The sequence below is a fragment of the Ornithorhynchus anatinus genome, chromosome 3 (genome assembly GCF_004115215.2).
Source record: "Ornithorhynchus anatinus isolate Pmale09 chromosome 3, mOrnAna1.pri.v4, whole genome shotgun sequence".
In the NCBI taxonomy this organism is placed as follows: Eukaryota; Metazoa; Chordata; class Mammalia; order Monotremata; family Ornithorhynchidae; genus Ornithorhynchus; species Ornithorhynchus anatinus.
In genome coordinates this window covers 73173484-73200663 of record NC_041730.1, presented here as the reverse complement: position 1 = coordinate 73200663, position 27180 = coordinate 73173484, and the positions used below count along the sequence as shown (strand labels likewise).

Sequence of the window (27180 nt, the reverse complement as noted above, 5' to 3'; positions counted from 1 at the left end):
GACTTTTCTTCCAATCAGTCATATTTATTGAGCACTATACTAAGTACCTGTGAGAGTACAATATTTCAGAATTGGTAGATACGGTCCCTGCCCACAAAGAGATTAGTCTAGAGGGGGAAGATAGATATTAATATAAATAAATACATTACAGATATATACATAAATGCTGTGGAGCTGAGGGAGGAGTGAATTAAAGGTGCAAATCCAAGTTCAAGGGTGACATAAGAGGGATTATGGATAGTGAACATGTCTATCAACTCTGTATCTTACTCTTCCAAGCACTTAGTACAGTTCTCTGCTTACAGTAAGTGCTCAATAAATACTACTGATTGATAAACTGATAATTCTATTGCCCCTCAACTACTTATGGTAACTCCAGCTTGCCTGAAAAATGGTCAGAAAGTCCATTTACTAGCTTCATTGTTTTGTCAGTGAAATAATGAGCCCTAGATGGCTCATGAAGACCAAGTTCACTTTGGTGACCAGCGTAAGATGCCTGGAAAGCTAGAAAAGAAAAGTTCTTGAAAGCCCAATCTCAAGGGTAATGACTCCTAATTCCCTTCCCATCCTTTTGCTTTCAATGAGAAGGTCACAAACAGAAAAGGGGCCACAGGTCTTCAATAGGTGGAATGATAATCAACTAATCAAAGATATTTGAGTGTTTAACTCGGTGCACACCACTATATTAAATGCTTGAGGAAAAGTTGGTGGGAAGCATGATCCCTGCCTTCAGGGAACTTTCTAGATGGGGAAACAGATATTAAAGTAAATTACAGATGAGACAAGCAGCATAACATAAGTATATGCACATTAAGTGCTGGGGGTGGAGTAAGTAGCCTACTAAAATCTTCTCTAATAGACCTTCTCTGACTAACCCCTCAATTCTCCCACCTTATTTGCCCTCCCTTTGTTGTAACCTGTGCACTTGGCTCCCAGTTTTAACCCCTCTCTATCAGCATCTTTGCTCCCCACCACCAGTCCCTACCTGTAACCCCTATCCATCAGCATTTTTGGTCTTGGGCACAGGTCCCCAGCTACAACTCTTCTCATTCATTCTCCTCAGCCTAATCTGGCAGTTCATAGGTATAACCTCTCTCGATCATTAAAAATGGCCCAATCCCTTAGTCGCAAGATATAACCCTCTCTCTCACTATTCCCAACCCCATTCCACCTGGCCCCCTATAATAACTCTCTCCCTCATCATCCTCAGTCCCACCCACCAATGCCTAGGAATATTCATTCAATTCAATTGTATAAAGTGCTTACTGTGTGCAGAGCACTGTACTGAGTGCTTGGGAGAGGACAATATAATAATAAACAGGCACATTTCCCTCCCACAGTGAGTTTACAGTCTAAACCCTCTCCTTTATTATAAAATACCCTGTCCCAAAGTGTACTACCTCTTCCTCATTATCCTTGGCTCTGTCCATCAGTCCCCAGCTTTAAGCCCTCACCATCCTTGGCCCCAACCACCAGTTCCCATGTGTAAACCCTCTTGTTTATGTGCATAGGCAACACAGAAAGAAGGGAAAATAGGGTGAGGAAATAAGTTAGAGAAAGCTTCCTGGAGGGGATATAACTTTAGTTTGGCTTTGAAGATGGGAAATCAATTGTATTTATTGAGCACTCACAATGCGCAGAGCACTGTGTTAAGCACTTGGGAGAGCACAATAGAGTTGGTAGACACATTGCCTACCCACAGTGAGCTCACGATCTTGCGGTGTTCTATTGAATATGAAGGACCAAAGGGCAAATGTGAGAGAGGGTTGATGGTGAATGAGACAAGATAGATGTATATGGTCAGTAGGTTGGTGTTAAATGAGCAAACTGTGTGGGTTGGGTTGAAGTAGTAGATGAAAGAGGTTTAGTCAGATGGGGAGGGCTGGTCGAGTGTATTAAAGCCAATAGCAAAGAGTTTCTGTTGGCAGAGAGGGATGGGCAACCACTGGAGGTTTTTGAGGACTGGGGAGATGTGCACAGGATGATTTTTTATATATATATATACCGAAAAATGAACTCAGCAGAGTGAAATATGGGCTGGATTGGGGAGAGACAGGAGGCAGGAAGGTCAGTGAAGAGGCTGATGCAATAGAGGAAGGATAGGATAAGTACTTGGATCAGTGTCGTAACTGCTGGGATAAAGAGGAAAGGGTGGATTTTAGCAATGTTGTGAAGGTAGAACTGAGAGGATTTGGTGACAGACTGAATATGCAGAATGAAGAATAATAATAATTATGGTATTTGTTAAGCGCTTACTATGTGCCAAGCATTGTTCTAAGCACTGGGGTAGATACAAGGCAATCAGGTTGGTCACACACAGGGCTTACAGTCTTAATACCCATTTGACAGATGAGGTAACTGAGGCACAGAGAAGTGAAGTGGCTTGCCCAAGGTCACACAGCAAACAAGTGGCAGACTGAATGACAGAGATGAGAAAAATGTCAAGGTTAAAGTCTTGTGAGACAGGGAGGATGGTGGTGATCTCCACAGTGGTGGGAAAATTAATGGGGGAACAATGTGGATGGGAAAATGAGTTCTCTTTTGGTTGTGTCATCATGTTTGAGGTATCAGTGGAGGGACATCCAAGTAGAGAGATGAGGAAATATGAGACTGCAGACTAGAGAGGTTGGGGATGGAGAGGTCCATTAGGGAATCATCTCATATCTGAAGCCATGGGAACAAATGATTACTCCAAGAGTGGGTGTAAAAGGAGAATTGGAGACCCCAAATTATGCCTTGAGGGACTCCCCTGGTCAAGGGGCAGTGGTGAAAGAGACTGAGAAGGAACAGCCAGGGAGAACCAGGAGAGGACAGTACCAGTGAAGCCAAGGTTAGATAGTGCTACCAGAAGAAGGGTGTGACCTCCAGTGTTAAAAACAGATGACAGGTTAAGGAGGATTAGATCAAATCCTCTGAACCTGTCCCATGAAGTCACTATTCTTTTTTCATCTCATGGTTTTACCTCTTTTCTTCTGTCACCCTCCTCTAATTTTCACTCTAGTCAAGCCTGGCTAAGTAATAATACAAATTATATATTTAAGTGCTTACTATGTATCAAGCACTGTTCTAAGCACTGGGGTAAGAATAAGATAATCAGATTGGACATGATCCCTGTCCCACATGGGGCTCAGAGTCTAGGTGGAAGAATCCCTATTTAAAAGGTGGTGAAACTGAGGCTTAGAGAAGTTGTGACTTGCCTAAGGTCACACAGCACGTAAGTGGCAGATCCAGGATTAGAACCCAGGTCCTCTGATTCCCAGGCCCATGCTTTTTTCATTAGGCCACACTGCTTCTCTAAAGTGGCCAGAGCCAGACATTTGAGCAGGTGAAAGAGGCAACTGCCCAATGTGCTAAGGATGAGAAGCAGCATGACCTAGTGGGAAGACCATGGGCCTGGGAGTCAGAAAACCTGGGTTCTAATTCTGACTCTGTCACATAGCAGAACTTGGGCAAGTCACTTCTCTGTGCCTGTTACCTCATCTGTAAAATGGGTATTAATAATAATAATAATAATGATGATGGTATTTAAGCACTTACTATGTGCCAAGCCCCTTTCTAAGCGCTGGGGTAGATACAAGGTAATCAGGTTGCCCCACATGGGGCTCACAGTCTTAATCCCCATTTTACAGATGAGGTAACTGAGGCACAGAGAAGTTCAGCAGTTTGCCCAAGGTCACACAGCAACAAGTGGTGGAGTTGGGATTAGAACCCATGTCCTCTGACTCCCAAGACCATGCTCTTTCCACCAAGCCATGCTGCTTCTCTGACTGTGAGCCCCACTTGGGACATTGGTTGTGTCCAACCTGATTTAACTTATATTTACTCCAGCACTTAGTAAAGTTCCTGGTAAGTGCCTAACAAATACCATTTTTTAAAAAAAGCCCAAAATTACTCGCAACTTGAGACCCCCATCTCTGGTGTCCTTTGTCTCCCACATCACCACCACCCTGGAGGAGTGTTTCTATTCCCAAAAGGCTATCCCGAATGCATTCAATGTCACCTGGATGAAACGTTAGTGGGAGGAACAACACACACCGAAAATGGGAAGCTTCTACAGCTACCTGGTACTCTAAGGAGAGTAGGGAAATGAATCTGTCTTGAAAGAGAAAAGGGGAAAAAAGTGACAATCTGGGGACCTGAACAAACAAGCTCTAGGCCTAGGAAGCATCTGCTTATAGGCTAGGAAGGAGGAGAACTCAAATTTAAATATTAAAATGAGACTGCTGGCCTGAGATAAAAGGGAAGCTAAACTAGTTACTCGTGCCTAGATATGGTAAAGTTCTGCCATAGTGATCCTAGACTGACCCAGGGAAGATCAGCTAAAGATGCTGCATCCTTTCTTGGGCTGCTAATCTTATGGGGTCAGGACCCTATCGTGTGTCCATATCTCTCCCAACTCCCTCTGGTCTTTCCAGGGATATCCTCTCTGGATTTAACCAGATCCACCTAAGACTCTCTCCTTGCAGCAGATCTGGTAGAACCAGACTTGTTTCTGAACACTAAACAGGGGAAATAATGACTGGATAAATACACACTAGGCTATTTCTAGCTTGCAATCAGTGAAAGTGGGACACACATACTCCCTTTGCACTTGAGAACCGCTTCTGTCATCTGATTCTACCACAGCTTGGTGAGATGGGACTGTGTTCCCCAGGAGGTGCGGTGACTTGGCCAAGATCTCTCCAGCAGGACTTGCTCCCAGACAAACAAGCCCTTCACAAGCCCAAACCATCACTTAGGACAGAATTTTCTACTCCTTTCCATCCACAAGAGGTTAAGCTAAACAGTCTCTCACCTAGCAGACATCACAATCTAGTTTTACCATTCAAATTAGATGAACATTTTGCTTTTGCGGACTGCTTTTACTTGGCAACAAGAGACTAGGTATCTGGAACTTTTCTCCTATTGGTGGAATAAAATATCTGGGGCCCCCCAAAAAGACTGTTTCTAGGTTTTTATTTGGGGTTCATTTTGAGGAGGAGGAGGTAATTGAAAGACACAAAGAATTAAGAGCCGAAGCATTACACAATAAAGCTTTCATTGCTTTTGGTAAACATGGTTACTGCACTCTTTGCACAGCATTAGTTAACAGAAGTACCCTCAGAAATTTTGTGTACCCTTTGAGTTATTTCAAAAAGCACTTCACCTCTTTCACCACAGATTGCTTTAATCAGAAACCAAACAATATAATTTCTACATCTCAACCAATGATTACCTCACATATCCACGAGCTAGGTTCAAGGGCTGGGCAGCGATCAACTGCCCCATATGGGAATCGAGAGGGGGGCTTTGTGTAGCTTGCAAATTGCGATGTGCCTCTTGGAATGCTTGTCTGCTTCACTGGGCTTCTGGGTCTCTGATCATAACTGTAGATGGTGGAATTACCCACCATGGTAAACTCTGCCCTCCTCAAAGTGTAGCTATATTGAAAATATATTATTGCGTCCCTATAGTGTCTTTCTTCGTTACACTGCTGATGGAACTTATAAATTGCAGAAGCTATTTTTCATGCACTGTTTCTCCTTCTCTTGCTGCACAGCTGCTATTGGGAATACCTAGAAGGCTTGCGTGTTTGTAAAATCTTGGGGTTTTGTAAGCCGACTGCTCTCTGAAGTATTGGGATATAATCAAGACAAATTTGCCTGTGGAGAATACTGTGGTTGTGGATGGGGAGAGGGGGGTGTTCCCACGGACGGACCACCAGAGCTTCACATCTGAGGCTGGTACTTAGGCAGGGGAGTGGGTTGTGGGCTCTGCAAAAGCTGTTCCACCTTTTGGTTCAAGTATTGAACAACAAATACTGTAAAAGAGTCTTCCCCACAAAAGATCAAACTGCTGGTTGGCGAACACAGCATATTCCAGAACTCTCTGTTCAAGGGAGACACAGATGGGCTTTTATCCCTGCAGGGACTTCTTTCTTCACCCCCACCCCATACCAGGTTCAGTTTAAGGCTCCAGGGACCCAGGATGGAGGAAGTCTGGGATTCTCTGGGACCAAAGATTCAAATCCCGCTCCACACTCCTGCCCCAGCCCTTCTGGGAATACATCTGTATCTTACCACTGTTGTTGGCACTCTTCTCTCCAGGACACTGGGGCTATTGGAGCAGAGGCCATGACAGAGAAGAGTGGTAGGGGAGAAGGTGCATCTCTGTGATGGCCGCTGTAGGTTCATTCAATTCAATCGTATTTACTGAGCACTCACTGTGTGTAGAGCACTGGGAGGATTTGGGAGAATACAATATAAACAGATACATTTCCTGTCTTATCCCCTCCTCCAACTTGTGGGATCAGAACATGTGCCCCTCTTCCCCAGTCACTAAATAACCCTACTCTATCTTCCCTTTACATGGTTCTTAGAGTGTTAACTTAAAATCTATTGCTTTAAACTCAGGGGTGGATTTGCTTACTCGATGCCCCTAAAGCAAACTGCATTATGTAGTGATGATGCAAGCTCCCTGGATATGAAAGAGGGAGAGATGCCCTACCCAGACTCAGCGATATGGTTTGAATCCCCTCAATCTCGTGGTGAAATTACTTCGGCACAGTAAACAGATATTTGCATATGTAGCAACTCATTTACATGAAAGCTATCATAAGAGCCAGTTCGTCCTCTCCACATTCAACACTTCTCCAACTGCTCTATAAGACATGGGGTCATCTGGACTGAGCAGAGGAGGAGTGAGCCCTTATTGGTAGCTGAAGGGTGGATGGCTCATAGCTGCAAAAACTAGCAGGCAGGCCTTTTTGGGAGGTGATGGGATTAGCATGAAGTAGGTGCATCCAGCATTGTATCAATAATACCAGCATTTGCCACATTGCTGAGCTGCTCATTTCTGCTTTTGGAACTGAAGGAAAAGTATTAATTTGTCTGATTAGCAGCATGTAACTTTTTCTTTTTTTTTTACTTTGGATGAGAGAGTTGGAGTAGGAATAACCAACAACCTAGTGGTGGGAGCGGGATAAAATAATTATGTTGATTGGAAGACCCTTCCTGGCCAACTATTTACAGCAAAGCTGTTAAGACAAGAAAATGATGCTGGAAAATACAAGGGTATAGTTTGAAACATACAAGAATAATTTGCACAGAAGAAATCTTGTTTACACAGAGGAGATGCTGTTGATTATCTGGAACAATCAGATGCATGTGGAACACAGTCTCTCAAGGATAGAGCTCTCCAGATTAGAGGGGAATTGCCTGCTCAGCTTGGAGTGCTTTCCTTCATGTTCAGAACCTGAAGCAGATAGTCCACCACCTACCAAAAAAAAAAAAAGTATAGTTAGCAACTCTGGCACATGTAACAGCCCGTTTTAGTGAAAATTAATGCTGTGCAGTCATCTTGATAAGCACATTTTCTATGGGATTTTTCCATGTTTGAGTTGGTAATTGAGGGAGCACAGTTACCCATAAGCCTTTTCAATAGTTCAGATGCTTCCTAGAGCCCATATGTTTACACATTCTACCCTGCAATTGCCACCCAAACTGGGAGGAAAAGAAGTCTTTCATTAATCAATCATGGAGCGTGAAAGGAAGGAACATTGAAAAGAAAATCACTTAATTGAATCCATGCTTCTCCACTTGATTTGATTTTTTTTAATTTATCTGAATTGTAGGGCCAAGTGTACTCATCCAATTATGAAAGTGGCCCTTTCCATACCTTGACTAACCAAGTTATCAACTCTGCTTCCTATCATACATCCTGGAAAATGTGTTAGCAAACAGCTAAATGGATTTGGTTTCAAAGCAGTGACTCAATCTCTATGTTTTCCCATTATTTACATGATCTTACTGAGAGAATAGATAGGAAAGAGGGGAAAATTAAGGACCCTGGGCTCTTTTTCTTATATATTTGTGTTTCATAAATGTAGTGCTAAAAAAGGGGTTACAAAATTAAAACTCATTTGGAAGTACAAATGATATGCTTACATTTTGTGGTGAGTTGAGGTCAGAACTGGCTGAGGGACTGACTACCAATGCTATTTATTGAGTGTCTGTTGTCTGCCAAGCACTGCATTAAATGCTTGGGAGGCTACAATACTACAGAGTTGGTAGACATGGTAGGATTGTTGCACCGTAACTCTCTATGCAACTCGAATCAAAATTCAGTTACCCGTAGTAAGTTGAGAAAAAGGAAGAATAGGCTAGAGTACTGTGGTATGAACTATGCTACAACTATGCCTCTGCATTGCCCTCCTCCAACCACCTGTCTCTTATTGAAATGAAATGTCCCTTTGCAGCATCTTCATGAGCTAAAGAATGAGCAGTAATCATTATCCATATCCTACCAATGAAGAAACTGAAGTATCCTTCTCCCATGACACCTGGATCAAACCAAAAATCAGATGCAGAATTCTAACTTCCATATTATCTTTCATATCTTTCACATGGGGTGTGCTGCTCTCTCCACCGAAATATCTTTGTATGGTACGTGAAGGAGTTTAGGAAAATATTTTTCCACAAATGAAAATTAGGGTGGTGGGTGGTTTTAACGTCCAGTCAGATGGGACTGATTAACAGGCTACTTGCATTCTCCATTTCCTGCCAGGGCTCTGAGTAGGAGGGTTAAGGTGATTCCTCCTGCTCGTTCGATGATCATATTTAGCCTGTTGCTGAAGCTTGTCAGTTTTTCCTTCTCAACTTTTCCCTGTTCTGCCCCCTTCCACTAGATCAAAGTGACCCTATCCTGGTTCAGGTACTTGCATGTCCTAGCTTGACAACTGGATCCACCTCCTCAGTGATCTACCTGCCTGCAGTCTATTCTGTGTCTATCCAGTCCATACTTCACTCTGCTAGACTTTTTTAAGGACGTTGTTCAACGGACCTCTCTTCAAATCCCCCAATGGTTACCTGGTCCTCATCACATCAAGTAGAAACTTCTGTCATTTTCAAGGCTCCCTGGCTGTTCTCTCCCTCTTCTCCCACTTTGTCCCAACTCAGTCTTGAGCCCTGTCTTTGTACTGTCAGAGTCTGACTCCTTCCTTCTGGCTGGAACTCACTCCCACTTCAAAGCCACCAGATCACAAGCACTTAGGAAAGTATGCTGCACGAAGTAAGCATTCAGTAAAAACCACTGATGATAATGATGACCACAACTCTTCCCACCTTGAAAGTCCTTCTGAACATTCGCCTCCTCCAGGAGAACTTCTTTGATCAGTATTTTTTTCTCCCTAGGTCATATTTCCCTGCTACCATCTTGCCAATTCTGCATCAACCTTTATGCATTTGCACGCACCTGTAGCACTTCTTTACTTAGATTACTCCCTAAGCATTTACTCAACTACATGTGGCCTAGTGGGAAGAACACAAGCCTAGGAGCTTTCAGTTTTGTCCATTCTGATTACCTACCCCAATGTTTACATTGGTACCTAATAAGCACTAAAGAAATACCTCAGTTATTGCGTATCAGTTTTTCCTTTCTGACTCCCTCGCTAGTTCCTTGAGGGAAGAGATCATGTCTTTGAAGTCTGTTGTACATTTCTAAGTAGTTAATACAGTTCTCAGCATATAAGCACTCACTAAATGTGATTGATTAGCTTCAGTATATTGCAAAATGCACACCCAATTAGAAAGCACATGGAGGAGGACTAAATCAAGAGACAAGGGGTCTAGTTTCTTAAAGAACCCAATCATACGGTAAGTCATCAGCAGGCTTTAACCTGTACTACAGGATCAGACTCAACAAATAATGGGGATGATAATGGAGCAATTTGGGCTGTCCCATCAATAGAATAAAAAGAGCCTTGTAAATAAGTGACTAGTCTAGGGAGGCTGGTTTGAAAAAGTTCAGAGAGAATGACGATTTCCCAAAACAAATGTGAAAAGTGTGAAATGAAATGGAATTGCTTAAAGTAATGGAAAGAGCAGAAACTAGAAAATTGTGGGGGGAAACGCAAAAGCTTTCAGGGTCTAGGTTTAACAGTTGGCAATCAATGCCCAAGGACACTCAGGCAAAGTGAAATCAGAAAGAGGTAAATACCTCCTCTAAAACATCAGAGAGGAGAACTGGCAGAGTGATGCAGGGTAAGAATTGCTGATGCTGGTGGAAAGGGGGCTGGAGTGAAGTGCATGGCTTTTGAAAGGTGCTGTTCAGTCCCCTCTTCCACGTCAAGGGAATTAGCATCTCTCTTTCCCTGGCCTACTGGCATCATATTGGCACTATAGTTGGTGATTCTTTTTAGTGTCTGCCCTTAGATCTTTTTAATTTGACTGAAAATCTCCCAATGATTGTTCCTCCATTCTCCTAATGGGAACTTTGCTAAAATAATTGTATTTATTGTGTGCTTACTGTGTGCACAGCACTGTATTAAGTGCTTTGGAGAGTATAGTATAACAGTATGACAGAGTTGGTAGACACATTCTCTGTCCACAGTGAGCTCACAGTCTATAGGGAAAGATGGACATTAATGTAAACTGTTTATGGATATCTACACAAAGCTGTGGGGCTGAGGGAAGGGTGAATAAAGAGAGCATATCAGGGTGAAGCAGAAAGGAATGGGAGAAGAGGAAGTGAGGGCTTAGTCAGGGAAGGCCTCTTGGAGGAGATGTACCTTCAATAAGACTTCAAAGGAGGAGGGAATAATTGTCGCATGTGAAGAGAGAGGGCATTCCAGACCAGAAGCAGGATGTGAGTGAGGGGTCGGTGGTGAGATAAATGAGATCAAGGTACAGTGAGTAGGTTGGCATTAGAAAAATGAAGTGTGCAGGTGAGATGGTGGTAGAGCAATGAGGAAAGATAGGAGGGAGCAAACTGACTGAGTTCCTTAAAGCTGATGGTGAAGAGTTTCTGTTTGTTGCGGAAGTGGATGGGCAACCATTGGAGGTTTTTGAGGAGTGGGAAACATGGACTGAATGTGTTTGTAGAAAAATGATCTGAGCAGCAGAGTGAAATATGGACTGTAGTGGGGAGAGCTAGGAGGCAGGAAGGTCAGCAACGAGGCTGATGCAGTAATCGAGGCCGGATAAGATAAGTGCTTGGATTAACATGGTAGCAGTTTAGATGGGAGGGGAAAGGGAGGATTTTAGCGATGTTGTGAAGGTTGAACTGATAGGAGTTCGTGACAGATTGAATATGTGGGTAGAATGAGAGAGATGAGTCTAGGACAATGCCAAGATTATGGGTTTGTGGGACAGGTAACATTAACATTAATGGGTCTATATTAATGGGAAAATAGGGGAGGACAAGGTTTGGGTGGGAAGATAAGGAATTCTTGAAGGGAGGCAGTAATATGAGAGAGAGAGAGAGAGAGTGTGTGTGTGTGTGTGTGTGTGTGTGTGTGTGTGTGTGTTCAGGGCTGGAGATGTAGACTCGGGAATCATCCACATTGAAGTAATAAGTGGCTTCAATTTACTTGAGGTGAATTACTTCAAGTGAATGAGTTCTTCAAGGGAGTGGGTGTTGATGGAGAATAGAAGGGGACCCAGAACTAAACCTTGAGGAACTCCCACAGTTAAGGGGTAGGAGGCAGAGGAGGAGCATGTCGAGGACACTCAGAATGAACAGCCAGAGAGATAGAAGGAAAACAGGAGAGGACAGTGTCAGTGAAGCACAGATTGGATTATGTTTCCTGGAGAAGGGAATGAGCTTGAGAAGCAGTATGGTCTAGTGGGTAGAGCATTGGCCTGGGAGTCAGAAGGATCTGGGTTCTAATCCCAGCTCCATCCTTGTCTGCTATGTGACCTGGGGTAAATCACTTCACTTCTCTGTGCCTTCATTCCCTCCTCTGTAAAATGAGGATTAAGACTGAGCTCCATGTGGGACAAGGACTGTGTCCAACCCAATTTTCTTGTATCCACTGTAGCACTTAGTACATTGCCTGGCACAGAGTAAGCATGTAACAAATGCCAAAATTAACATTTTTTTTTTTACAATGCCACTGAAGTATCATCAGTCAGTGCTATGATGTAGAGATCAGTAGACAACTTCCTTGTTTATAGAATTAAATCAAAAGGAAATTTACTAAAGGAAGGCTGCAGGAAAGATTAACAACGATCATTATTAGCCCATTTGTGTTTATGTATTATCTGGTGATGATGGTACATTTTTCATCAGAAGTTAAATTAAGGAAGCAATCTATCAATTGCTACCACACATACTAGTGCTATTTGGGACCCACACTATACTCTAGTAGAAAAAGGGGGCAGGGGTAGGTGGAGAGGGGTGGGAAGGGATGGTGAAAAAGAGAACCATAACATCTCTCCAAAAATGTGGACAACTGTAAATGAATGAAAAATGCTCTATGGCTGATAATAATGTGTGGTATTTTTTCACCACAGGGAACAAAATCATCAGTCATGCTTCTTAACTCTTTTAACCATGTTTGAATTGTCAGGCTACACCTGAATTTCTAAGGGCTAGCTGCAGGGCACCTCATTAATATGAAAAAGTGGTAAGGATTTTAAACTGGGCATTCCATTTCTAAACATTCTCTCTCCTGATGGGATGACCAAAAAGATGAGAAGCAGCATGGCTAAGAGGAAAGAGAAGGGGTCTGGGAGTAAGAGAACATGGGTTCTAATCCTGGACCTACCAAATGCCTGCTATATGATCTTGGACAAGTCACTTAACTGCTCTGTGCCTCGGTTTCCTCATCTGTAATATGGGGATTCAATGCCTTACTTAGACTGTGAGCCCCATGTGGCACAGGGATTGTGACCAACCTGATAAACTTGTATCTACCTCAGTGCTTAGAACACTGCTTGAAACACAGTAAGCACTTAACAAATACCATTTTTTGAAAAGGAAATGATCTTTAACTGCAGCAAGAGAGAGTGTAGTGAGACAGTATTATCTGTAAGAAAAAGTGCTTATTAACAGTGACTGAAGCAGGATACTAAGGGAGGTAATGGGGAGGTCTCCCCGTTCCTCTAGATCTACATATTAAGCATTGGCCCATTTAGTGACTGGGGGCTGGGTCAGATGACTGCTTGACTCTTTTCCAACATAAGAAGTCCTGATATTCATAGAACAATATATTGTCATAGAAAAGGATGAAATGGGATATAATAATTATGGTATTTAAATGCTTATAGTGTGCCAAGCAGTATTCTAAGCACTGGGATAGATTCAAGTTAATCAGGTTGGACACACTGCCTGTCCCACATGGGGCTCACAGTCTTAATCCTCATTTTACAGATGAGGTAACCAGGCACAGAGAAGTTAAGTGACTTGCCTAGGGTCAAAAAGCAGACAAGTGGCAGAATCGGGATTAGAACCCCAAACCCATGCTCCTAACACTAGGTCAGGGATGAAAGCATTGTCCAAATAGAGGAGGTCAGGCTGCTATTCAAATTTCTCCATTAAGATGAGTGGTGGTAATTCAGTCTTTTAAAGATAAGCTCAGTGTGCACAATGAAAACTGCTAGAGAAGAATCAGAAAAAGCTAATTCCACTTCAAAGTAGAATGGTGAGAAGCCTCACATCAACATGCCCCAAATCTATGTGACCTAGACTGTAAGTTCCTTGTAGGCAGGTAACATGTCTACCAAATCTGCTATATTGTATTCTTCCAAGCACTTAATACAGTGTTCAGTAAATACGACTGATTGATCAAGGCATCAGATACTTTGAGCCTCCAGTCATGGTAACAACCCCTTGAGACTATAGAAGTACTTGTCAAGTCTGGGGAGATAGAATGTGGGAGTAGACTTGGGTTGTCTTAGGTTCCCATGAGACATCATTATACCATCAGTATGGCTCTCCACAGGGTGTATTGATTCAGACCTCTATTCCGAAAGTGAAATTTCCTGAAATATAGTGTACCCTGAAGGCTAATTTTCTCAGTACCTAAAGCTATTCTCAATGAATTTGGCATTTGGAAGGAGCATTAAATTCAGGAGACATTTAGTGAGTGCATCACAACAGCAAGTGCACATTGTAAGACACTAAACCAGCCCTGCAAACTGGTTTAGTTAGGTACCTAAGACAATGGAATTCTAGCGTTAAATGTGACCTATTGTGAAACTCCACACTAAATTATTCCCCAAGCTGAAAGTCAGCACTTTCAACAAAGTGGCCAATTTTTCTGGGAAGGATTCTTACCATGGAAATCTGAGCTCGTTATTTATAGCTAGGGCATTTATGGGTTTTCTACCATCATTCTTTCATTATCTAATGAAAAACTCATTTTAGTTTATTGCATTTCTAATAAATAATGGGCCAGAGCCTTTGTGCACGAGAATAAGCATGCTCGAATTTCAGCCAGGTTATAGGAAGCCTGAAGAAAATCAATCACGGACACATTAGAAGATTATCAACCAAAAGTTAAACAATGATATGATGAAGAAAGATAAGGGCAAGATTTCCTCTCTTGTGCTAAGAATTTTCGATGTGGCTGCTGTTGTATTGGAAATAGAGAAACACAGGGGCTCTGACCAGTATCTTGCTCCTTGAGTTTACTGCCTATTCGGGCCAAATTCAAGAGCTTCCCCTGAATGGAGATTCTCCAAGGGAGTCAGGACTCATTTCTGAATGAGGGAAAACTGTTGGGTGAGAGCAGCAAGACGCTAAGCATCTTCCTCTGATCGTTTTCTTCTTTCGACAGGGATCTCAGGAGGCTGCTAAATGTTTAACGAGATCATTTTCATCCCATTCCCCTCACCACTTGGCTTCCATTACATCTTCCCATTACTGCCTCTGCCCACCCTCTCCCTATCTCTTTCATTTTAACCTTCTTTCCCCACTCTCCCATTTTCATTTTGTTTGGTTCTTCTTCATTATCTCACTTTACCTTCCTAGCTCCAAACCTCCCTCTGTGGGTAGAACAAAGAAAACTGGACATCTTTGCTAATATTCTAGTTTTCCATCAGACTCTTTTCACTTCTGTTCCCCCAGTTGTCATGCATTATGGGGACCTGTGCAGGAATCAGATTGGCAACTCAGAAAGCTGAAGAGGGCAGAATGACTTAGAAATGTGATGTTCTTATGTCCTAGTGAGAAAAACAGTAGTGTGGGTTATGGCTGGTAAAATGGTCCCACGATCATCTTGAAACTGCCTCTCTCTAGAAATACCATAAAAGATCAGGGGTGTGGCAATATTTCAGCCAAGAAGCGTTAGGGCTCATGCCTCTTCTGACTAGTTGAGCTGTTCTTTAAAAGCAGTAGACTTAGAGGAGTTCTGAGTAACTGAGCTGTAAAGTGTTTTCCAAAACATTTCCTGTCAAAGGGCGATCTTTGTTCAGGTCTGCTGTTTGGCTTTGGGCAAGTCACTTCATTTCTCTGTGCCTCAGTTACCTCATCTGTAAAATGGGGTTAAGACTGAGCCCCATAAGAGACCTGGTTAGCCTGGATCTACCCCAGTGCTTAGTACAGTGCCTGGCATTATAATAAGTCCCTTACAAATATGATAGAAAAGTGCATAAGAGCTCCTGAACAACATGATTCAAAGGGTGGGTCTCCTGAATGGGACAGGGTTTGATCTAGGTAGTGGACAATTTGTGATAACCATGGCAATTATTTGTGAGATTCAGTCTGAATAATAAAACCTCACATTCCTGCTTTCCACTTTATTTATCAACATAAAGTAGGGGCAAGATTATCTCTGTACCTTTTTAGAATCAAAGGAACAATTTTGATGGAACCACCTCCTACCCCTAGCCCCCACTGAATATTTGGGACTCCACATCCCAGAATAGAGATAAGGCAATGTGACCTTGTGGATAAGACCCTGGGACTGAGTCAGGAAGCCTCAGCTTGAGTATTATTTACTCTATTAGGTGACCACAGGAAAGTTATGCTCCTCTAGCCACAGCCCTCTACTGATTTTGTTTTTATTTTGTGTATTTACCCGCAATGTGTGTTAATGCTTCATCTTAGCTGATGTGTCAGTCTCCAGTCCCTTCTCCCACCAACTCATCATCTTTAACTGTGAGCCCCCAAGGGATAGGGACCATGTCTAACAGTAACACTGGTATTTGTTAAATGTGTCAGGAACTGTACCAAGACCTGGGGTAGATATAAGGTAATTAGTTCAGACATGGTATTTTCTACCAGTGCTTAGTTCAGTGCTCTGCACACAGAATGCACTTAATAAATGATATTTCTACTACTAAGTCATTTAACCTCTCTGTGCCTTAATTTCCTCATCTTTAGAAAGCAGCCTCAGATTTCTCATCTTCTCTTCTCTCCCTCTTCAACTGTGATCCCTGTGTGGGACAGGACTATATCAGGTCTGATTATTCTATATCTACCCCCAGGACTTGGTACATAGTAAAGACTTCATAGGTATTATTATTGTTATTATCATTATTATTATTATTCTGCTCCTCCAAGACCTCTAATGGCTGCTCCCTTCTGTTGACATAAAAAAGAAGCTCTCGATCATTGGCTCGTGGGCTCTACATCTATTCTCTCCTTCTTACATCTGAGCTCTGCCACTTGTCTACTGTGTGACCTTGGGCAAATCACTTCACTTCTCTGTACCTCAGTTAACTCATCTGTAAAATGGGGATTGAGAGTGGGAGCAGGGACAGGGACTGTGTGCAATCTGATTTGCTTGTATCCACCTCAGTGCTTAGTATAGTGCCTGGCACTCAGTAAGCACTTAAAGACCGCTGTTATTATTATAGGCTTGCTTCACCCCAGCTCTTACTCTTGCCTCCTCCTAAGCTATTTCTCTTGCTGTGACTCACTCCTGGCCCCCTCCCATCTCTCACTGTTGTTTACTAAGCCCTTTGGTCTCTTCAGTTGTTTATGCCCTCCTCCTCCAATTCAGCCAGATTGCAGTTCCCCCTGTCTTTAAAGCCTCCTGAAAACCCACCTCCTCTAAGGCATTCTGATAGTCCATGGTCACTCATCTTCAAAGCAACTCATAGTGAGTGCGAGAGTGTGTGTGATCATTTTTCCATACTTTTGCTGGGAATTTCTATCTTCCTATCTCCCTCTTTACAGTGTAAGCTTTTTGAGGGCAGAGACCATTTCTTTTACTTTTACTGAACTCTCCAAAGCACCCAGTATGTACTGCTTACCCCAGGAAGCTCATTTTGGGCAGGGAACATGTTTACCAACTCTGTTATATTGTACTCTTGGAAGTGTTCAATAATTGTGATTGATGTGTTCAACAAATACTACTGAATGAATGAAACACCTGCATTTACAGACACCCCACCCACCTACCTTCTCCAGCCATCAAAGATTTACCCTTTGCTAGTTTAAACTTACATCTCTAAAATTGTTATTGTTGTCCAAGGCCCAAGTGTTTCTGGGAGACCCTGGGGGCTCTTCTCGGAGGGGCTGATTGTTTCTGTCATCATTCCCCTCTAGCAGCTGGAGCAAATTCTTAGCTGTTTCTTCCCACCGCAGGTACTCACTCAGCTGCTTCAAGTTTTCTGGTAATGTGGACAGAGGTATCTTGCTTTCTCTTTCAAAATCAGAGGGGAAATCTCCAATGCTCTTTTTCCCCATCAGATGGCCTATAATAAGAATCAAATGATCGCAAAGTTAGGACAAGGATAATGGAAAGCGGCAGAGCAAAATGTAAAAAAAAACCACACAGATTTCTGTTATCTTCTGATCACAAAGGAATAAAACACTCAGTACTATCAGCTTACTTCTCTCATTTTGTCTTCACAACATCCCTCTTTTGGGGAAGGGGATAAACAGGTATTATTCCAGTCATAGAGATGAGTAAACTGAGGCCCAATGAGGTTAAGAGGTTTATCCAAGATAACACAGCAGTTGGGTGACAGACCTGGGACCAGAACCCACCCCTCCTGACTTTTCATCATCCCATTCTCTTTACATTAGCTCATGTTACCTCTCCTAGCAAATCCTTTTTTTTACATGTCTGTTATTCAAAAGTGCTAAGGTGAATGTTCTCAATGAAAGGAAAAATGAATGGGCCTATGTAAACCCCGGAAGTGGAGATATGAGGAACAATTTATCAACAATGGAGACTGTAAGATACTGGAATGGCTTAACAAAGGAGGTTTCTCTAGATATGTTTACATTATTTACCTTCTGTTCAGTTAACTTTTGTGCTCCTGATTTGGGATGGACTACATGGGCTTTCTGGTTAAGGGGTGACTAGCAAGATGGCCATTCTAGGATCCCTAGATGGGTCTCCTACTCCAGAGAATGACTCTTATGATTTTTTTGACAGCACACATAACATGGACTGTGGTCTGAATACAAGTATGAGCTCCCTGGCCTTAGCTACAACCTCTAGGTTGATGATTTCCAAATTTACCTCTCCAGTCCTGACTTCTCACCTTTCTACAATGCTGCATTTCTCTTGCCTGCTAGATGTCTTCACTTAGATATCCAGCAGACACCTTTAACGAGAAATTTCTAAGATCGAACTTTTCTTCTTTCCTCTAAAACCACTCCTCTTCCTCTTAACTATCCCATCTCACTTCCCAAGTGGGCATCACCACGATCTTCCCTGTCCCAGAAGCTTCCAGCCATGATGTCGTCTTTCACTTTTATGTTAATCAGCATTAAATCTCACCAGTTCTTCCTCCATAATATTTTTTTGATTCATATCTTCTCCAAACAGCTACGTCCCTGGTCCAAGTTCTGGCCATATCATGGTTAAACTACCTTTATTAGTCTCGTTTTCCCTTGCCCTGCTTCTAGCTATCCTACACGCTGTTGCCTGGATCACAAGCTTAAAATGTCATGAGCTGCACAACTCTTCTCTCCACACATCTCTCTTCCCCTAAGAAACCTCGATTGGCTAGAGAATCAGCGTGGTACAGTGGAAAGAGCACGGGTTTGGGAGTCAGAGGTTATGGGTTCTAATCCTGGCTCTGCCACTTGTCAGCTGTATGACTTTGGGCAAGTCACTTCACTTCTCTGTGCCTCAGTTACCTCATCTGTAAAATGGGGATTAAGACTGTGAGCTCCATGTGCGACAACCTGATCACCTTGTATCCCCCCCAGCGCTTAGAACAGTGCTTTGCACATACTAAGCATAGCTTAGTGGGAAAAGCCCGGGCTTGGGAGTCAGAGATCGTGGGTTCTAATCCTGGCTCTGCCACTTGTCAGCTGTGTGATCTTGGGCAAGTCACTTAACTTCTCTGGACCTCAGTTCCCTCATCTGTAAAATGGGAATGAAGACTGTGAGCCCCACATGGGACAATCTAATTCCCCTTGTATCTACCTCAGCGTTTAGAATAGTGCTAGGCATATAGTAAGTGCTTAACAAATACCAACATTATTATTAGTAGAAGGAAGCGCTTAGCAAATACCACCATCATTATTATTATTATCTCCCTCATTATCAAGGATAAACTCCTTTCCTTTTGGCTTCAAGGCCTTCCTCAACTTATCTTCATCTTATCTGTTCTCTTCACCCACTTCTTCCTAGTTCCTCACCCTTTGCTCTCCTCAAGCCTCTTACTACCTAACTGTACCTTGCAGGGCCAGACATTGAGCTATGGAAAAAATCAGCCCTTTCCACCTCCCATTCAAATTAACATCATCTTTAATTGCAATGCAGATTTCAAAACAAGGTGAAATCTTCTGCACCCTTTTATGGAAGAGGGTGTTTTGCGCGTCCCTCCCTCCACTCCCGCCAGGGAAAGCACCTTGGACAGCTCAGCCAGAGATTCCCCCACCTTGGGTCCCACTAGTGGATCACTTCTGTCTCACCACCATTTGAACCCCGGTTGGGACAGGGACTGTCTGATCTGATTATCTTCTATTTACCCCAGCACTTAGTCCAGACCCGGGCACCTAGTGATTAAGAAATACCATCGTTAGTATTTTCTCTAAGAGGGCTTTGTGATTTCCTCTTTGGAAGGTTGCCCGAAGCCAAATCTTTGCAAGGGGTTGTACCACTATCTCCTCTGGCATCGTTCCCTAAGGTGATTAATCACTCTGTTTACTCACTGTTTACTCTGTTTACCTTCTGAAGTGACCTCGACACTTCTTATTCCTGGTGTTCCCCAATCCTGAGAGTCTCTCCCCACAGAAACATCCACCAGACTCTTAATTCCCCCCTCTTTGTAAAGGGCAGACCACCTGAAGTCTCACTTTCCCTGAGAAGCCTTTCCCAATCAACTTGCAACATCTGGCATGTCAACCCCAGCCCCACTCTTAAGATTTATGAATTTTATTCCTTTCGGCCCTTATGGATATCTAGCTATCTACCTATGCATCTGGGTCTGTGATGTTTGGTCATTTGATATTCTCCCCACCCACAACCCCACAACACTTGTGTACATCTTTAAATTATTATATTATCAATTAACGTCTGTCTCTCCCTCTGGACTGTAAGCTCGTTATGGGCAGGGAACGTCTGCTAATTCTGTTTCTCAAGCACATAGCAAAGTGATCAATAAATACCATTGATTAATCTGTCTATAGCTAGATATACAAAACAGCCAAAAGACCCTGATATGTATTCTATATGTACAGTTATTTATACTTTACATGATCTAAATGTACTACTCTGTTCCTCCTGCTTCCACTTTTGTAATTTTTTTTCTCTTTTGTCTATCTCCCCATTCAGTTGAACTTTTCCAAGGCAGGAACCTGTGCCTAACCTCTAATGTATTCTTTCAAGTGCTCAATACAGTCTTCAACACTCAATAGGTACTCAGTAAATACCAATACTTGAGTTATTAAAGCCTCTCACTCCTTCCCTCACAGTTGCCAGTTTCTGGGGGTAGAGAGAGGGGAGAAAAAGCAGCATGTCCTAGTGGATAGAGTATGGGCCTAGGAGTCCGGGCATGGGCTCTATTCCTGGTTCTGCCACTTATCTGCTGTGTGACCTTGAGCAGGTCATTTAACTTCTCTGTGCCTCATTTACCTCATCTATAAAATAGGGATTAAGACTGTGAGCCCCTTGTGGGTTGTGGACTGTGCCCAAACTGATTAGCCTGGTTCTACCCCAGCACTTAGTACAGTGCCTGACACATAATAAACACTTAACAAATACCTTAAAAAAAAAAGAAAACTATAAAAGTTTGGAGAGGGTAATGGTGTGGACCTCTGCCTTGGGACCAATTTTCCAACATTTTCTCAAAGTCATTCCCAAGCCCTGTGAGTCAGTATGAATAACAGTACTTAATAATAATGATGACATCTGTTAAGTGCTTACTATGCGCAAAGCACTGTTCTAAGCGCTGGGAAGGATACAAGCTGCTCAGGTTGTCCCACGTGGGGCTCACAGTCTTAATCTCCATTTTACAGATGAGGTAACTGAGCCACAGAGAAGTTCTGACTTCCCCAACATCACACAGCTGACAAGTCGCAGAGTTGGGATTAGAACACATGACCTCTGACTCCCAAGCCCGTGCTCTTTCCACTGAGACACGCTGCTTCTCCCTTAGTGTGTAGAGGCTGGGAAAGTTATTTAGATGGGCATTAGGGAGGGTTCCTGTCCCTGAGTGGGACTCACAATCTAAGAATTTGGGATATTTGAGGGTTCACTGTGTCCAGAGCACTTTCTCCAATATGTGTATTTATTTCATTCTGAATGTAGGTTGTGTACAGTTTCAGTATAATTTGAATTGCTTTTCTAGTGCTGTAATTTATTACTTCTTGTCAAAAAGAAAAGGGAACTCTGTCATTGATGAAGAGACCTCAAGGAAAGTAAGGTTAATTTTTCCTTGCCAATTTAGTGAAATTCTATATGATTACAGACTTGTCCTACACATGTGAAGATGGCAACTATAGAAAACACATTAGATTGAAGTTTTTGGTTGATTTCACTTTTTTTATCACATGGTGTCATTATAAACCAGGAAAATAATAGAACAAAAGCTGATGTGAACAACATATCTACTTGAAAATGGTACTATTCTAGGAATGAACCTGCAGAAAATCAGATTTCAGGCTTTAAAAACAAATCTTTGCTTTTAGGAGATGAATATTTCTCCAATTTAAGATTGCAGGTTCTCCTCAGTTTGCAAATAAAATAGATCTACAGACCTATAAAGCTATACATATCTATAAATACCCAGATAAGCCAAGATTTAGGAATTTACTGCTACCATTTTAGAATAATATACCACAGTTATTCAGCTGAAACATTCACTTGGAAATTTGCACATATGTGTTGACATCTTCCCTGTAGACCCCAATGTATGGCTAGTTTGATTTAATTAAGTCTAAAACTATCTTCAGTGATAGATTATATGATATTTCTGTGTGCTAATTTGATGGTTAAATTTATAACCTAAAACAATTCTATTCATACACTTAATCAAAAGGGAGAATTGGGACTTTTGGGATTTTTTTTTTTAATCTTTCAAAATCTTGAGTTAACTACAAAAATGGGATGGATGGTTATTTCCAGAAACCCTTAAAATAGTGCTTTGCTTTTCAAAGGAAGTAGAGTGAAGCTAAAAGGGCGCTGTATGGACTGACTTTAATTCCATCCAACTCTCTGCCCTATCCACCAAAACCAGTTTCAGGAACTTCTTAGATGATCATCTACTTCTCTCCTGTTTGGTCCCACTTCTATTCCCTTCCTTTTGCATATCTGGAAGTTTTAGAGACCAGTTTCTGCATGGCATAGTGGATAGAGTATGGGCCTGGGAGTCAGAAGGTCGTGAGTTCTAATTCGCACTCCATCACTTGTCTGCTGTGTGACCTTGAGCAAGTCACTTCACTTCTCTGGGCCTATCTCATCTGTATAATGGGGATTGAGACTGTGAGCCCCAGGTGGGACAGGGACTGTGACCAACCCGATTGCTTATATCAACCAGCGCTTAATACAGTGCCTGGCACTTAACAAATATCATTATCATCATTATTATTATTAATTTGGGACTACTGTATTCTAACTCTGGTTCAGCTGGCCCCGATTCATGGTAACTACAAAGGAAACCCTTTGCTTCTCCAGCTATGGGTGTAGTAATGCCTAACTCGGATTTAGTTCTCAGAGCGGTTCTGAGGATGAAGACCATTTTTGGAAAAAGACAGAACCTGTGGAATAGAGGGTATCCAACTGATAAGTGATCAGAATGGAAACTCGTTTGGGCAGTACATTGTCAAAAGCTTTGAATAACTGAAAAAAATGGCCAGAGCCTATCTAGGAAACTAAATCCCATTTTGGAGGCAAACCGAGTGACCAACCTTAAACCCTTAGATCAACTATTCCCTTTGCATTTGTTCTGGGTGTGGAATATGGGAATATATCTAAACGTACAATTCAGGATGTATATATAGCCTCATCGATCTCTTCGGTAAATTATGGACCCTCCCCTTCCTACTCGGACCTCTCTCCGGGAAATTCTCTAAAGATGGGAGCGGGCTTCCTTATTTTCCATTATGACCCTTCTTCCCCCTTCTGCCACTATTTAGTTTTATTTTCAAATTTAGACCCAAACAATCCTTGCCCTGCTACTGTTCGCCAAGAATCAGGACCTGGCTAAGTTTTGTCTAGAGAATGTCCTCTATCCTTCTGAGTTCTCCAACCTCTTGTGCAAATTCAATCAGGCTGTCTTCCCCACCTCCTTCCTCCCCCACCCACATTCTTTCCCGGGTCCTGCACAGGCCCCTGTCGGAGGGCGAGGACAGGGAAAATGTGGAAGAGCCACGCGAGTACACAGAGCGGGGAGACTGTGGGCTTTGCTTTCGAGTTCTGGGGCTCTTTGGCTAATAAATGCCCCCACTGTCAGATGGTTCCTGCTGCTTTCCAAACCCAAAAGTGGTATTAAAGGGGGGAGCGGGTGGATTTTCAATCTCCTTCCTTCCCTGTCCGACACGGGTGCTGGGCTTTGCCGCGATTGAGGGGCGGGAGGGCGGGCGCTGCAACCGTCGCGGCCCCTAGTTCTCTGACCCGGGGACAGGGGGATGGCAAGAATGGGGCAGTGGCAGAGAGGGAGAGGGGCGGGAGTGAGGGGCTCTACCCTGCGCCCAGCGATCAGAGGAACATCTCTCTCTCTCTGCTCCAGGGCAGCCGGTCCTAGCTGGGAAGGAGAGGGGAGGGACAGGAGTTGAAATCACCTCCTTCCCAGACTGAGCGCCCCCCCTTTCCTCTGCTCCGCTTCCCTCCCTCTGCTCTAATCCCCTCTCCGCCCCACAGCACTTGGGTATATATGTACATATTTATTATTCTATTCATTTTACTAATGGCTTAGTGGAAAGAGCACGGGCTTGGGAGTGGGTCATAGATTCTAATCCCGGCTCCACCACTTGTCAGCTGGGTGACTTTGGGCAAGTCACTCAACCTCTCTGTGCCTCAGTTCCCTCATCTGTAAAATGGGGACGGAGACTGTGAGCTCCACGTGGGACAAGCTGATCAGCCTGCATCTACCCCAGCGTTTAGAACAGCGCTTGGCACAGAAGCGCTGAACAAATACCGTCATTATTATTTTTATTATTATTTACTTACATCGATGCTACTGCTGCCTGTCTACTTGTTCTGTGGTCTGTCTCCCCCGTTCCTAGACTGTGAGCCCGTGGTTGGGTAGGGATGGTCTCTGTTGCCAAACTGGACTTTCCAAGCGCTTCGCACAGTGCTCCGCACACAATCAGCGCTCGATTGAACGAATGAAATCCGGTGAGCTGCTAAAGCCCGGCAAGATGTTGAAAGGGTCCCCGGGTCCAGGCCAGGGGGGATGGACAGGGAGTCCACCCTCGGACCCACCCACCCTCGAGTGGTGTGGGGTGGTCGCTCCCACCCTCCCGTCCACCGGCCCTCCACGAAAGGTCACTTTCCGACCCCTCGGTGCGGGGACCACCCAGGCTCAAAGCGCTAACGCCCCGGACGGGGACCAGAGGGGATGGGGCAGGAGGATGGGGTCAGCTTGGGCAGTTTGGAAGGGGACTGACCGTCCGGCCAGGACTGGCTGGGCTACCAATAGCCTCACGAGAAGCAGCGCGGCTCAGTGGAAAGAGGCTTGGGAGTCGGAGGTCATGGGTTCGAATCCCGGCTCTGCCCCTTGTCAGCTGACTGTGGGCAAGTCACTTCACTTGTCTGGGCTGGAAAAGGGGGATTAAGACTGTGAGCCTCACGCGGGACAACCTGATGACCTCGTATCTACCCCAGCGCTTAGAAAAGTGCTCTGCACATAGTAAGCGCTTAACCAATACCAACGTTATTCTTATTACCAGGGAGGGAGGGAGGGAGGCAGGGGGATGCCCAGCCGGGCGACCGGTCCTTCCCACCCCGTCCACCCCACCGGACCTCCGCAGGACAGGGTTCCGCCTGGGGCGGACACTTACCTACGGCCCAGTGGCTGCCCCTCGGGTAGATTTTGGCCAGCGGGTTCCCTTTGCTGGGCTGCACGGGGGCCGCGGCGCCCCGGGGCGCCTCGAAGAGGACCAGGGTCAAGAGGATGAAGGGGGAGAGGGAGCGCCACTTGCCGGGGAAGACCTCACCGACCCGCATGGTGGACGGCGCTGCGCGCCGGGCTCTGGGTGCGAATCCCGAGGCCGCCGCCGGGCGAGCACTGGAGGTTTGGAGCCGGAGGACCGTCCGCCGCGGCTGCCGGGGCTCGCCTCCGGGGCCCTGAATTTATAAGGCAACCTGGGCGGTGGGAGGGAGGGAGGGAGGGAGGGGGGGAGACAGACGAAGCCCAGCCGGCTGACGTCTCCCCCACGGGGGGCTGCGCCACCACGAGGATGGGTTGGACGCCCCCCGCAGCCATCCATCAATCTCCCGCCGGGGCCAGGATGAAGCCCTGCATCCCCCCTTCCCGCCCCCTCCCCTACACACACACATACCTACAGAGACCCCCACAGACCCCCCCACACACCTCCACAGACCCACACGATACACATAGATTCACACACACAGACCCCCCCCCCCATACACACCTCCACAGACCCACCCACACAGAGCCCCACACATACACCTACACAGAGCCACACCCACTCACACAGACACAGATCCACACAGACCCACACAATACCTACAAAGACCCACACAGATCCACACACACCTACACAGATCCACACAGACCCCCACCCCCTCCTACACAGACGCCCCCCCCCCACACACATACTGACCCACACAGACCCACACAGACCCACACACCTACACAGATCCACCCACACAGAGCCCCACACATACACCTACACAGAGCCACACAGACCCCCACACAGATCCACACAGACCCACACACAGATCCACCCAGACCCACACAATACCTACAAAGATCCACACACAACTACACAGACCTTCACAGACCTCCCCCCCCGACACACACACTGACCCAAACAGTCCCACACACACACACACACACACATCCACCCAGACAGAGCCATCCTCCAACACAGACCCACCCAGACCCACACTCACAGACTCAGACAGACCCACATACACACAGACCCACACAGACCCACACACACCTACACAGACCCACCCACACACCTGTCCCCTCCTCACACCCCCCCCCCCCCATTGCTTCCCCCTACCCCCACGAAAGGAACCCACTAAAACAGCCCCCTCCTCCCGGTCCCTGGCTCACATGCAAGGTTCGTTCATTCATTCAATCGTATTTATTGGACGCTTACTGAATAAATGAATAATAACGATGGTATTTGTTAAGCGCATTCTAAGCGCTGGGATAGACACAGAAGCCGCATGGCTTAGAGGAAAGAGCCCCGGCTTGGGTATCAGAGGACGCAGGGTCTAATCCCGGCTCCGCCACTTGTCTGCTGGGTGACCTTGGGCAAGTCACTTCACTTCTGCCTCAGTTCCCTCATCTTTAAAATGAGGAATAAGACTATGAACCCCACGTAGGACAACCTGATTACCTTGTATCTACCCCAGCGCTTAGAAGAGTGGTTGGCACATAGTTAAGCGCATAAATACCATAATTAGTATTACTATATAAGATAATCAAGTTGTCCCACATGGGGCTCACAGTCTTAATCCCCATTTGACAGATGAGGTAAATGAAGCACAGAGAAGTGAAATGGTTTGCCCAAGGTCACACAGCAGACAAGTGGCGGAGCCTGGATTAGAACCCAAGCCCCCTCATTCCCGAGCCCTCTCATTCCCAAGTCCTAAGGCACGGTGCTTCTCATTGTGCAGAACACTGTACTAAGTGCTTGGGAAAGTACAATATGGGGAGCGAGCTGGGGCTGGACCCTCGATCCCCATCTGGTCTGGGGCAGGCGGTGTCTCCCCCATTCCCACCCCCGGCTAACCTCTGTCAGAGGCTTCCAGGACTCCTCGCCCTGGACCCAGCTGTCTGCCTTTCCCTGGCTGACATGCCCCTGCCTCCAGACTGGCTTCCCAGGAGGCTTGGTTGGGCCCAGCTAGGTGGTGAGCACTGGCTT

General features: G+C 44.7%; 1 protein-coding gene across 1 annotated transcript; it reads right to left on the bottom strand.

Annotated features, from left to right (window-relative positions):
• Window positions 1-4939: 4939 nt before the first annotated feature.
• Window positions 4940-25369, bottom strand: LOC114810038 (gastrin releasing peptide). Its single transcript, XM_029059388.2, has 3 exons — window positions 25117-25369; window positions 17155-17405; window positions 4940-7254 (listed from the first exon to the last, which is right to left on the bottom strand). Exons 1-3 carry the CDS (start codon window positions 25280-25282, stop codon window positions 7201-7203), a joined length of 471 nt encoding a protein of 156 aa, XP_028915221.1. The 5' UTR covers window positions 25283-25369; the 3' UTR covers window positions 4940-7200.
• Between the last annotated feature and the right edge of the window lie 1811 nt (window positions 25370-27180).